Genomic DNA, 14,827 nt, shown 5'->3' on the forward strand with positions numbered 1-14,827 from the left:
ATCAGAAATAGCATACACATAATCTTTTAGGGTTGCCAATGCAGAGCCATGCAGGCCCACAAGAAGAATAAACAAAAGAAACTGGGAAAAGGGATCAGATAAGGGATCAATCTGTTTCTCAGCACACCATGCCACAAACGTATGGGGGAGGGACACCAAGCTGCCAAGATAATATAGCAGAGTTTGGGTGGAAGGTCAAAAGCTGTCAACTGTGGCACGTTCAGTCTCCATGCAAGTAGGTGGAGAGTTGACAAGTTCTGGTGGAGAACCCTCCCTTACTGCTGTGACAAAAGATCCTCCTGAAGGGGTAGCCTGATCGGAGGATCAATGGCCATGCTCAACATCTCAGCATACCAGACTCTCTGTGCCCAATCTGGAGACACAGGGATGATTTGGGCTCAGTTGGTATTTATCTTCTTGAGATGTCTGGCCAGGAGTGGTACGGGCAGAAAGGCTTACGGGAGGCCTGAGCTCCACTTAAGACTAAAAGTATCCCCGAGCGAGAGTAGCCTTGGAAACTCCAGGATGCAGAGCTGCTGACACTGTGCGTTCTTGTGGAGGTCAATAGATCTAACCAAGGCTTTCCTCAGTGTTGAAAGAGACCTTGCACTACCCCGGATGGAGACACCATTCGTGATCCTCTAGGCATTGTCGGCTGAGTTTGTCCACCCTGGTGTCCAGAGATCATACCAGGTGCTGAACAACCAGGGATATGCCCTGATGGTCCAGAGATGTCCAGAGGAGCAGAGCCTCTTGACAAAGGGTCTATGACCCTACCCAGTTTGTTTCAGTGCCACATGGCAATGGTGTTGTCCGTGAACACAAGCACCAGCCTTCCCTTAGAGGGTAGAAAGGCTTTCAATGCCAGCCAGATTGTTCAGAGCTTCAACAGGTTGATGTGGAGACTGGTTTCTGATCTCCACCTCTTCCAGATGCCCCATCCCAGGAGTGATGCATCTGTCAATTCTGTCAGATCTGGTTGGAGAAGTGAGAGAGGGCTGCCACTGACCTAATCTCAGTTCGTTAACCACCTTTGATCTTTTGCAGTGCTCTCTGAGATCTGGACCATGCCGGAGGGATTTCTGTGATGTTGCACCCACTGAATCATCAGGTCCCACTGCAGGGCCTGCATGTATCAGTGGGCATGTGTCAAAAGGAGGCTGCAGGAGGTCACGAGTCCCGGTAGCCTCAGAGTCATTCTCTCTGAAACTCACAATACATGTTGAAAGATTGGTATCATGGCCTGCATATCCTGGACTCGCCGTTTGGGAGGACAAGTCCAAAACTGCACTGTGTCCAAAACAGCTCAGATAAAAGGGAGCATCTGAGAAAGGGTAAGGTGTGACTTTGGCACCTTAATAGTAAAGCCCAGTGAGTGCAGGCGATTTGTTGTAGTCTGGAGGTGGGAGACGACTGCCTGGCACAAGTCTTCAACTGCCAGTCATTGATCTCTGCAGATGAGCTGCAACCACTGCCATCTCCTTGGTGAACACCAGAGGGGCGCACAATGAACTGAACGTGCAGTTGGCCGCCCATGTACTATAGGTAACATCTGTGGGCAGGCAAGAGGGGATGTGGAAGCATATGTCCTGCAAATCCAATGCTACCATTCAGTGTCCTGGGTTCAGGGAAGCAGGACTTGAGCCAATGTGAGCATTCTGAATTTCTCCTTGTTGAGGAAGAAATTGAGAGGGTGCACGTTTAGAATAGGACGAAGGCCCCCATCTTTCTATGGCACCAGAAAGTAGTCGGAATAGCAACCACAATCTACTTCTGATGGGGGCACCCTCTCTATGGCTCTCGTGGCCATGAACTGCTACTTCCTGGCTTAGTAAAGAGAGATGGTCCTCCATCAGCCTGTCGTAAGAAGGTGGGATGGGTGGTGGGGCAGTCATCAAGGGGAGTGTTCAGTGTAGCCATTATGGAACTGTGAAGTTTGTTTTGACAAACTCCCAGATCATATACTCAATATGGCCATACTGTACTTACAATGTCTAAGCATGGACTTAGACACTGTAGGGGCATATTGCTCCTGCAGCTATGCCCTCATCTGTGGTATAGTGCACCCTGCCTTAGGGCTTTAAGGCCTGCTAGAGGGGTGACTTACCTATGCCACAGGCAGTATTGTGTGTGCATGGCATCCTGAGGGGGATGCCTTGTCGACTTTGCCCTTTTCTCCCCACCAACACACACGATCTGCAATGGCAGTGTGCATGTGTTAGGTGAAGGGTCCCTCAGGTTGGCACAACACATGCTGCAGCCCTTAGGGAATCTTCCCTGGTCACTGGGCCATTGGGACCACTGGTACGTTTTACAAGGGACTTTTCTGTGTGTGCCAATTGTGGAAACAATGGTACATTTTTAGTGAAAGGACAATGGTGCTGGGGCCTGGTTAGCAGGATCCAAGCACACTTCTTTGTCAAGGCAGCATCAACATCAGGCAAAAAGTGTGTGTGCGTGTGTGTGTGGGGGGGGGGGAAATCATGGGCAATGCAACAATGAGCCAATTTCCCACACTCTATAACCAATTCAGAGACTTCCCTCTTGTCCATGGGGTGCAGAGTAAAGCATGGCAGTTGGTCTAGGTCTTCGTGTCGTGGTTGCACTCAAGACACCACAGGAAAACAAGGTGTGGATCTGTCACTAACATCTGTCTGTGATAGGTGCCGCAGACTTTCTAGTGTATATTTCTGCCACACGAGGAGGCAAATCTAAAAAAAAAAAAAAAAACCTTCGACAAAAAATTGGAAAATGGCAATGGCTCTCCAGCTCTGCACTGACTGATGCAGAATGAAAAGAACCAATGTCAGCGCGCTGGGGTAGCACCTATATAGGTACTGCGCATATCAGTTTTGGCACGGACGACGCCACAGGAGATGAACACCAACATCTACAGGTGCACAGAGGTAACGCAAAAAAAAAAAATCCAGATCCTGTTTGTCCCCTGGGGATAATTCTAAAGTAAGGATTCTGCAGCTAGACGTCTCTATCAGATTTGTGGTTTAGTTCATGGCACTATCAATGCCTCCATAAAAGCTTCATTCGAGAGCAACAACAGCTCTCTAATTGAAGAACCTGGCTGCAAGATAGTAAGCAGTTTTGTTTGGGTTTCCACAGTTGGCAACCTGTAGTTCCAATACCTCTGCAGCTCTTGGGCCACCATCCAAAACTGGGGCTTTCTGGTGCAATCCTGTCCCAGGTGAAGTATCAAGACAACTAGGTGTCATTATAGACAAAACGCCCATATTTTGAGAAGGTAGCAAATTGTCAGCCTCATCATCATCATAGTCATGCGGAGCATTTTGAAGGCATGGTAATACATCGGAATGTATTCCAAACATAGAATCAAGATAATGGCACTGTCTGAGAATCTTCCAATCCCAATGACTGTGCCTCAGTGATCCTATAATAGTACATCAGCTGAGATGTATCCAAACTGCTGCAGATCTGAAACTGGTGTCTTGGTTGGGTCCAGATCCAGCTCCAACCCAGTCAGAACTGGCATGCTCTTCAGCAAAGCTGTGGAGGCGTGGACTGGTACTGGCAGGGTGGTAGGCAAGGGCCTGATAGGGTCAGTCGGTGTTGGAATGGGTCAAGTTTGAGGAAGTCTGACTGGAAGCTTCAACGAATCCATACGGCCCCAAGGCCCTCCAGAACGAGAACCCAGAATTATTCAAAAAAGCAGTACTACTGCCTGCTAGAAATCGACCTGCTACAGAGTTGACAATGGGCTGGGAAATTCGGGGCACGCTGGCTCCAGTTGGGGGATGGGGATGGGGATGCAGCTGGGGCTGGACGAATGACACAGGTTAGGGCAGCTTTAGTGCACAATCTCTCGCTGAAGCGCGAGAAGTGGAAGTGAACTTGCCTGGACTTCTATTGCTTGTGCTGAGACTTGTCTTTCTACATTCTAATGGATCAAGAGGGATCTGGCTCGGGTTCAAAAGTTGAACATGACTGGCCTTATTTCTTGTGCTCAGCAACATATTGCTTCCCTTCTCCCTCATGTCTATAGCTAACATCTGCTTCCTGCATGTGCAGCATGGCTTGAAGCCTGTGGTCTTTGGGGTAGATATTCTCTATTATGCTGCACACAAAAACTTTTTGAATTCTGTCGAACACTGAAAGGTTTGGGAACGTTGCTCTAGTCCACATTGAAAAGGTGGTTATTAAGAAACTGAAGCGAGCGTACATGGATGTAGCTTATATGTGAGCATGTGCTGTAACTTCCAAAAACAGTTCTCGGGCATAGCAGAGTAAGAAAGCATCACCTACCGATGTGGGATAGCTGTTGTGGGAAAATGCTCTGGATTTCGGGGGAAATTCAAAAGGTTAGAAATCTACTGTTATTTGTGTTATTAGTGTGCCTGTTGAAAAAAATAATGTTGCTGATGCTGAGCAACATTAGCAAAAAAAAGCAAAAACTATTGGCACCAGCTCAATGATACACTTTTTTTTAAAAATTACAATTTCAAGAAGGTGGACAACTATCAAGGAGAGGTAAATTAAAAACATACAAAAGTGATTTTGAGCACATTTACAAAAAGGAGGTACTTGGGAGCAAATTGCAACTACCGGTCTCTCCTAAAAAGTTCTTAAAATAAAAAAAAGAAAAAGAAAAAAAAAAAAGAAAAAAGGGAAAAAGGGAAAACAAGCAAACAGCAGGCGCAATGGAGGCACAGGAGATGGGAGGTGAGTAAGTCAACAGCAAAAGCAAAACTATCCGATAAGAAGTGAGCTAACAAAATTGACTGGAAATGACAAAAAATTTGTTGACCCAAGCCACTGTTACTGTAACTATTGGGACTGTACACAATAGGAGTTTGCAGAAGGGTATTAAAAAAAAGCATGGCTAATGGGGAAAAGATTAATAATGGCCAGTGCTCTGAGGGCCTAATAACTAAATAGTAGCTCTGTAGTAGGGCTATTGTCAATAAGGAACACTGTGGGTCAGTGATTATTAAGGCACATGTAGTAGAAATTGAGATTTCCAGGATATAATTGAGAAGGACAAACTGTGTTGTCATAATAAGCAGCAGTATAATATGAGTATTATTTTGTTACACATGCTTATTAAAGGCAGTACTATGGGGGTCTCCTAAACTAGTCTCCAAATCTGGGCAGGACATGCTTTAAATTGGCACCTTTTTAAAACTGCATTTTAGACAAAGAACTAATGAGACTTGATTCCATGCAATGCTGATGCTGCTCAAATGAAAGAAAATCAAATACCTCCGCAGCTCTTAACTGACTCCATATCACAACGGTTTATTACACACGAAGGACCTAGAATTCTGTTACTGTAGTTTGGTATCACCAAAAGAAATACAGTTCCCATCGTGCAGTCTAAGGCAGACTGTAAAGAAACAGGATTACCTGGAAGTCACACTGGGAAAATAGGACCAACTGACCACACAAGTAAATAGAAAGCTAGTATTGTGGGCAATACAAATGGTTGCAACTATCTAGAAACAAAGCCAGGTCTCCTTCTCCCTCTACATTCTAAAAACTATCAGACGTGACAGCCGCCTCCAGTCAGAAGGGAAAATTGTAGGCTTCCTTCCAAACACAAATTGTTTCTGCACAGTCACTCAAGTTCTACCACGTATCCACCATGCTATATTGCTACTCATGCTGAATTTAATATTCCAAAGATAATGTAATAATTCAAAGTAAACAGTCCCGGACTGTTATGGGCACCTGCTCTGGCAACATTGAAACACAGACCGGTAGTAACTCAACCTCTATGGTATAGAAGACAAACCACTCTCTGTTAAATTAACAGTACTGTATACACCATTCAATTATAATATAAATTTAAAGTGCAGCAGCTGCACCACCTCATCATAGTCCAACGTAGGGGCATCCTATAGTCCACAGAACAAGGGCAATACATGTACCATCAAACAGGTGTTCTGCTACAAATTTCTCAAATGGGAAAACAAGTTATGGTAATGGGTAACACATTAAATAAAATGTGAACAAAGAAAAACAAAATTAAACTCCTCTCAAACTTCATGTAGGTTTATGGTTTCTTTATATTCAAAATTCTTGTTATATTTAAAAAAGGTGAGACTGATTCCACAGCATATGTTCTCCAAAGTGATGGCGCAGTGCAAAGCGCAATAGTGATCTGCAAGAACAAACAGTCATAAGTACAGTTTCAATAAAACAAGGAGGCAGCCACAGTTTAAATGATTAAACACCAGTATTAACTTGTTGGGTTTCACTGTCTTATAATCAATGAACTTGTGTTGCCTCGATCCTATGTCAATGTTTCGACCCTAATGGAAAACAATAGTCTTTATCAGGACATACAATGGTAGACACCTAGACCTATGTGATTCAAGGTACAATAAAAGTCCAATTCTTATAGAGCCAAACTATTATAAAGTCGCCTCCTGATAGTGTGGGCTCCCGCCAGTCCCCTTGAAACTGCTCCATGAGGGTTCCCTCCTGCTGCAGTGACTGGGACGGTGGATCAAAAGTGGCTGCATCAGGACACTCAATATCACACAGCCAATGCTCCTCTGCAGACACATGATTTAATTTCATTTTCAGGTAACCCCTGCCCGAAAATAGAGATAGTATAGTGGACTAGTTTTAAGACTATCAATGCAGCTTAGCCCTACCAGCAAGGCTGATGACACGTGCGACATTACACAGCTTTATTTGCCGTTCCAAGATCCTGACGCTAATTTTGGAGCAGTAAATAGAAAAATAACAATTAAAAAACAAAAGTGCTTTTTGAAAAACAAGTGGCCTGGCAGCAAACTGCAGCTGCTGGGCTCTCCTATTTTTAAAGAGCATGACTAAGGTGGGGAGCAAAGAATGTTTTGAGGGAGACGACAATGTGTTTGGCAGAGGGGGGCAACAGGGGAGGCAGTATTTAAGCAGGGAAGGAACAATCAAGCGACATAGCAACGTGAAGCGTGTGGTAGGTTGCCAGGTGACGGGACGAGGAATGAACACGAGGGAGCGCTTTGGAAAGCTTGTAGAAGCAAATAAGCCCCTTGGACAGAGATGCAGGAGTACACAAGGATGAGACACTGATATTTAGGAACAGAAGCAGCACATGAGGGGACAGCAACATGGACTTTATGGTGGAGCATGAGGGAGACAGCTGGGTGGCATGCACACTCACTGAGTGCTTGGGGTAAAACAAAAATAATAATGAGGCAATGCTCCAGGAGACAGACCAACATAAGATGGACAATAAGACCATCAAATAAGCAGCAAACACATGAAGGTGACAATGAAGCCAAAGACAAACAATGGTACACAGTGGGCGGGCCTGCAAGCCGCTGTATGGTTTTGATAAACCAACAATATCTCTCTCACAAACCAGACAGCACCCCTGGCACCCTCCTCCTCATCCCCACTATTTATCATTGGGTGATCCCAGTTGGTCATCCATGGGTCTTGGATCTTTCTGGAGCCCACTTTATGTTCTCCCAGTGACTGTAAAAAGAAGCTACAAAGCCTAGTAAAGGCCTTGCCACCTGTGTGGCTCAGGAAGAGGAGGGGCGGGCTGGCTGGCTGACTAAATCTTTGAGGTCAGACCCCAGGGAGGACAGCACTTACATAGAGGCAGCGAGTCCTACATAGAGTATCATTGATCTAAGTAGACAAACATTACTTACCATACATACGTACTACACACAAACATGTAGAATTCAAACAGCAACAACAATTTTAATTATTCAAATCTCAATGGAACCAGGCCTATACTGCACCATCATGTATTATTGTGATATCTAAAACTGAACTTACACAATCAAATTCTTTAGGTCAGAGGAATAGTTGATCGTCACCAATTCCATGGCTTTCTGTAAACTTTCTCGTTGAATTCCAGCCAAAGAGTTACAAGCCAAAGCTAACACAACTTTCCCCAACGAGATCAGATCTGCTTGCTATAAGAAAATATAACACAGATTTTAATTTGCATGTCACCATAACAAATTAGAATTGATTTTCTGCTCTTAGGGGTAAGGGAGTAACATTCTTACAAACTTATAATCTTGAACCTTAGTACCTTAATAGAAATCCAGGGCCTACTTATTGTTTTTTTTGTTTCTATGGGGAGAGTGCCTCTATCTTTACTGGAATTGTAAAGCTGGATGTAATTGTGAAAAGTTGTACCTCATACAGAAAAGCAAATGCCATTTATTTGGTAAAGTCTGACAGAGAATCACCAACATTTGTTTTTCTTGTGACAGTATCATGGTAAACCAATCCTTCAGAACAAAGAGGAGTTAGAACTGAGACATTATTAACCTGTAATTCTTGATGACCAAAGTCTTCCTTAATACAGAAAATGAATTCATTTTTCATGCTTGTTACAAGTAGCACAAGAGAACGAGCAATAATGCAAAATTCAGCAGAAAGTACTCTAAAGGCATGGAACTGCAAGTAATTGTTATTGAGAAATAGTACTTCACACAGACTAGTCAACTGATATGCTACTACAAATGATTTAAAGCAGGAAAAATATGCTACATAAGATTTAAGGATACTGAGTAAGAACTCAAAGCAAAAGGATTACTCAGTAGGAAAGACTGAGGTTTTACTAGTCAGAGGTCAATACAAATGTATTCTTAAAGCTTGAGAATATGATGTGGTGGCGACAGTGGTAATGGTAGCAGTAGTGAGTGATACAAGCTGTAATCACGGTGATGGTGACTGATGGCAGAGAAGCAGGTGACAGTTGCGATAGTAATAGTTTTAGTGCTTGTGATAATGGTAGTATTGGTGACAGTTGTAATAGCAGCTGGTGATAACAGGTGTGATGTTAATAGTGCTGGTAGTCATATCGGGGTGGTAACAGTGCAGGCAGTCATGCAGTGGTGATAACAGTGCGGTTAGTAATGAAGTGGTGACAACAGTGCGGCCAGTAAAATAGTGATCATAATGGGTTGATAGTAAAGAGGCACTACACCACTGGTCTCCAAACGTTTTAATGCTGCGCCCCCCCAGTTGAAAAATAAAAATAATTGCCCCCATCAGAATCTTTCAGATATTTTATAAAGATGGTAATGTTTAAATATGTCTAGATGCATTTAAACATTGTAGTTAAGTACTGTTACCTTTTAAAAAATGCAATGACCTGTTTCTGCTTCAAACAAAACACTGTTATCTGTGTAATACTTCTTTTGGCCAGAGCCTGGCGCCCCCCCTCAATCACTTGAGGCCCCCCTAAGGGGGCTAGCCCCCCAGTTTGAAGACCCCTGCACTACACTATGGAGATCTCACCAGTTAATGCATTGGATTTTAATTTCACTGAACATTTTCATGTAGGGTGACTGATGGGAGCTCAATCAGCTGAGCACCCTAGCAAGCATATCAGTGGCACTGAAAAGTGTTCAGTTTACAACAAAAATGAGCACCCCAGCAAACATGTCTGAGAAGCTCGAAGGTGAGACCGAGAGAAAGCAGTGACCCTACAGTGAGCCAGACTGAAGTGCTCACAAGGAGGAAAGAGCAGAAAAGATGTTCTTCACTGTAGGAAGCTGGTCTGGTGGAGTGTTGGCACTTTTTACCAGCTCCAGGCAACACCTATTAGTGAATGTACACAGATTCCAGGAAGCCAGGGCTCTCTAGAGGTAAATGTGGATAAGCAGACAAGACTTATCTAGGAGGAGAGCAAAGCACTTGCAATACCACAGTAGTCGCACAGTAGCTTAACACACCTGGAAGGAACCACACAGTGTTGCAAAAATAAATGTCATTTATTACAGTAAACTGAACTAGATTACTTGTAGGCAGCACCCCTCCCCCAAACGAAGGTAATTACACAGTAGAGGAAACAACGTGCATTGGCAAGAAACAATAGAAAATAGCTAAGGTCGGGCCAAACCATACACTAAAATAATGGAATGCGAAGTGAAGTCCCCCACCCAAGGGTATGGAGTAGTTAAGAGGGGAGCTTGGAGAACTCTGAATCCCAAGAGGTGAGTACCTTAGTGAACCCCAGTGACAAGGAGAGCAAAGTATCTGGTCTTCCGAAGAACTAAGAGAAATTGGAAAATGGATTGTGCAAGAACAGGACCAGACCAGAAGAACCCAGAGGTAGATTCTGGAAGTAAAGGACCTGCAAAAAAATGGGATAGAGTTCAATCCACAATGGAGTGTCCAGACGGGGCAGGAGCCATCCACCCTTCTGTGGTTGAACATCCAGGTCGATGGGGGAAGAAAATTAGCCGTGGAGCTCAGGAGCTGCAGAGAAGTCCTTGGAGCAGTGCAGATGATGTCCCACATAGGTCGCCGGGTGGTAGGTGGTGAGTGGTTAGGAGAACTACCAACGAGCCTTGACAAATGCAAGAGGAGGCAAAAGAAGAGTTGCAAGGCTGAAGAGGACCAGCAAGGACCAGGCGGCACGACCCTTGGAGGGGAGTGGAGTCCGGGCTGACCCTCAGCAGCAGTCGGGAGAGCCAGCAGTCGCAGCCCCCACAGGAAACCGATTGGTAGCAGGCACAGTAAGTGGTAGTGAGGCCCAATCAGCACACCTGGAGAGGAGTCCCATGTATTGCTGGAGAAGCAGAGGAGAGACTGTCCTTGCAAAGATAAAGTGCTGGGGGCTGGAGCTACTCAGAGCCTGAAAATCCCTGGGAGCAGGCGAAAACAAGCCTTGGTTGCTGCAAGAGCCGTGGTGCACAGGGGTACTGACCAGCAAGGAGAGGCAAGGGCTCACCATCTCCTAAAATGGACAGAGGGCAGAGAGGACCAAAGGGACCACTCCAGACCACCAACTGTGATGAGAGATCCACACATTCCAAGACGAATGCAGATCCATGCAGCTGGTCGTCATTGCTTTAGGTGCCTGCGGATACAGGGAAGGATAAGTTACTTACCTGTAAATCCTAGTTCTCTTCCAGGGGTATCCCCATCAAAGTCATAAACATTGAATATTCCCCCCTCGTGCGGGGATCCCGGAACATATATTTAAAACACACATGTATAAGTATGAAAAATACACGAAAAATATAGCATTTTTTATTAGACAATTTTCATACCAGATTCATGTTTACATGTGCACAACAGCAATGCAGACTATATTGATAAACAGGCTAAAATGCTTTATTTCTATGGAGTTTTTTTTCTTCTTTTTAAAAAAAACACTCCCTTTTATAATTACAAGAAGAAACTTTCCAAAGCCCCATAGCTGGGCCCAGGAAAAGAAGCAGTAGCAACACCTGTGAAAAAAGAGAAAAAACTACATTGAAAACACTGGAGCATTATTAGCCAATAGGCTGCATGCAGGTTAATACATCAGAACCACAAAATTTGGCACCGTGCCTTTAAGACCCTGAGCAGCTCCAGTATCCCACCATGCCTCAGGGGTGAAGGAGAGGTGACAGTTGGTTCACAGTTAGGTCAGTACTTTTTAACGGTGACAACACATCCAACAGATTAGAGAGATGGTCTGTCCTGCACTTCTAGGAGACTTGCGTCCGGGGAGGAGGGTGGGTAGTTTATGACTTTGATGAGGATACCCCTGGAAGAGACCTAGGATTTACAGGTAAGTAACTTATCCTTCTCTTCCACGGGATCCTCATCAATAGTCCTAAACATTGAATAGATTAGCAAGCCCATCCCTTATCTCTGCGGACTGTCTAATAGAAGTGCAGGAAAAGACATACACTATGCAAACAAATTTCTCAGAGACGCTTGCCCAACTTGAGCATCTGCTCTGGCATCTGAGTCCAAACATTAATGCCTAGTAAATGTATGTACAGATTTCCATGTAGCAGCCTTACAGATTTCAGAGATTGGAACATTATTAAGGAGGGCAGCAGTAGCCACTTTTCCTCTTGTCGAATGAGCCTTCGGCCTAGCCAATAACTGTTTGTTGGCCAACTGATATGCAGTAACAATACATGAAACTATCTATCTAGATATGGTTCGTTTTGAGGCTGCATCATCTGTTCTCATATGACTGTAGTTTACAAACAGGTGGTGAGATCGTCTAATCAATTTGGTCTTATCCAGGTAAAATTTTAGCACTCTTTTCAAATCCAGGGAGTGCAAAGCTTTCTCCGCCGGAGTATCCGGATTGGGGAAAAAAGTTGGTAGTGAAGTAGTCTGATTAATGTGCAAATCAGACACCACCTTCGGTAAGAATGATGGATGAGTTCTTAGAACAACTCTATTCTCATGGAAAACTGTGTACAGGACAAAGCCTGAATCTCACTGACCCTCCTCGCCGAAGTAATGGCTACGAGAAAAGCGGTCTTCCACGTAAGGTGTTGTAAAGAAGCTTTGTGGATAGGTTTGAAAGGAGGGCCCATGAGTCTAGATAATACTATGTTCAGTTCCCATGGAGGTGAGGGTTTTCGAATGGGTGGAAAAACCTTCTTCAAACCCTCTAAGAAATCCTTGACTACTGGGATTGAAAAGAAGGATTCCTGAGAAGGTGACTTACGATAGGCTGTAATGGCAGATAAATGTACCTTAATAGATGACACTTGCAGGAAGTCCGCCTCCACGTTTTGCTGCCCTGGAAGGTGAATTGCTGTAGGAGACATTCCCCTCGCTATGAGCCAATGCCAAAAGGCTTGAGACTCCCGAGACAGGGGCCGGGATCTCGTCCCTCCTTGCTTGTTCAGATAATACATTGTCGTATTGTCCGTCTGCACCAGGAGAGACTTTCCCCGAATCGATGGAGCAAATGATTTGAGAGCCAGATGGACCACTCTGAGCTCCAGCAGGTTGATATGGTACGACTTCTCTTTGCTGGACTACAAGCCCTGAGCTTGAAGGGAACCCAGATGAGCTCCCCAGCCCTTAAGCGATGCCTCCTTAACTAGAGTGTCAGACAGGATTGTATGATGAAATGGAACTCCTACTGATAGGTGATGTCTGCGCATCCACCATTGTAATGATTGCTGCGCTCCTACCGGAAGAGGCATTCTGTCCTCCTAGTGGCCTGTGTGTTGATTCCTGTTTTCTTCTAGAGCCTCTTGAAGAGGTCTCATATGCAACCTGGCGTTCGGTTCAATGAAAATGCAAGAGGCCATGGAGCCCAGCAGAGATGCCACCTGACAGGCCGTAGGCGCGGGGGAACCCAGAAGGTCTTGACACTTCCTCCTTATTGATAACAGTCGTTCCTCCGAAGGATACACTCTTTCGAGCTCTGTATTCAGTATCGCTCCCAGGTAGTGGAGGGTTTGTGTTGGGATGAGGATGAACTTTTGGAAATTGTCTAGATGCTTTTTCGGAGAGGAGACTTTCAGTAGCCAGTCGTCTAGGTATGGATAAACGAAGATTTTCTGATTCCTTAAATGCGCCGCTACCGCTGCTACACACTTGGAGAATGCGCGAGGGGCAGATTTTAGGCCGAAAGGAAGTACCTTGAACTGGTAGTGTTGGGAGGCTATCACAAATCGTAGGAATTTCCGATGTTTGGGAATGATCGAGATATGAAAATATGCATCCTGCAGATCTATGGAGCACATCCAGTCTCCTCGATGCAGTTGAGGAGAAAATCTGGTGAAAAGCCAGCATTCTGAACTTTTGCTTCCTTATGTATTTGTTCAGCAGCCTCAAGTCTAGAATCAGTCTGAAGCCTCCTTCCCGACCTTTTTTTGCTACTAGAAAATAGCGGGAGTATACCCCCTTTCCTCTGTGCGGCTGGCACCTTTTCTATCGCTTTTTTCTGTAACAGAGCGCGGACCTCATTGCGTAATAAGCTCATGTGAGCAGGTCTTGACTTGGTTGGTGGCATATGAGGTGGAGGTTGTCGTAAAAAAAGAGAGTATCCACTCTCTACAATGTTCAGCACCCATTTGTCTTTTGTTTTGCCATGCCACTCGTGAGTGAACGCTGTGATACTTCCCCCAACCGGAGTGGTGTACGGAATTAAGGGAAACAAATCCTCATTGTTTTGCGGGGGCTCTGGGGGTAGACTGCTGAGGTCTGCTCGATCCTCGGTCTCTTGTAGCCTTGCGAGCCTGGAAGAGGGGACGCCCTTGTTTCTGTTGTGGTCTCTGGGACCAATGAGGGATTTGAACCCTCTGTTGGAACGGGCGCCTTTCGTAAGGCCTGTATCTTCGCCGGAAGTCTTTCCTTCTCTCGAGGCCCACTGCCCTCATGGTGTCGACCTCCGCCTTCATACGTGCCATCTCATCATCTGTGTGGGTTCCAAATAGCCAGTTTCCATTAAAAGGAAGATTCATAATACGCTGTTGCGCTTCCTGCTTTAATCCTGTGAGCCTCAGGAAGATCTTCTTGCACAAACCCCATGCGCGTAACCATGTGCTGCCAATTCTGCACTGTCTGCTGCTGCACTGATGATCTAATTGGACACCAGACTTCCCTCCTGAAAGTCCTGCCTGTCCTCTCTAGGCAGCTTTCCTGCAAATCTGCTCAGCGAGTCCCAGAGTGACCGATCATATCTGCCTAGGAGTGCTGAGGGGCTGGAGACCTTCATCATCGACGACGCCATGCCACACATCTTCCTCCCTAGAGAGTCCTGGTGTCTACTCTCCTTGTCCGGTGGAACCGTAGAGGATGACGCCACTGAATGCTTCTTGCGGGCTGCGGCCAATATGAATGAGTCTGGGGGTGGATCAGCCCTGAGAAACAGAGGATCTTGATCAGGGACCTTGTATTTTTTTAAGATCCTAGCGGGAGCTGAACAGAGGTTTGCTGGCGTTAAAAAAGTCTCCATCATTGGCTGGAGAAGACCAGGCACGAGCGGTAACAACTTTGAAACCGCCCTGTGTTGCAGGGTTTCAAAGATTACTGAGGAGGAGGTTGAAGGTTCCGGGACATCAATATTAAGCTTTTGTGCTCCCCTGAGTAGCACCTCGTTGAAAGTTGTGATGTT

At 45.2% G+C, this 14,827-nt stretch overlaps 1 protein-coding gene across 2 annotated transcripts in view; it reads right to left on the minus strand.

Moving 5' to 3' along the window:
* The window catches only part of PAN3 (poly(A) specific ribonuclease subunit PAN3), a 620,383-nt gene that overhangs the window by 141,182 nt on the left and 464,374 nt on the right, over positions 1-14,827 (minus strand). For both annotated transcript variants that reach the window (XM_069202205.1, XM_069202206.1), the window contains exon 16: positions 7,774-7,913. In XM_069202205.1, the coding sequence (XP_069058306.1) occupies positions 7,774-7,913 (140 nt within the window). The remainder of the gene's footprint in view (positions 1-7,773; positions 7,914-14,827) is intronic.

The sequence above is a fragment of the Pleurodeles waltl genome, chromosome 8, assembly GCF_031143425.1.
Source record: "Pleurodeles waltl isolate 20211129_DDA chromosome 8, aPleWal1.hap1.20221129, whole genome shotgun sequence".
Classification (NCBI taxonomy): domain Eukaryota; kingdom Metazoa; phylum Chordata; class Amphibia; order Caudata; family Salamandridae; genus Pleurodeles; species Pleurodeles waltl.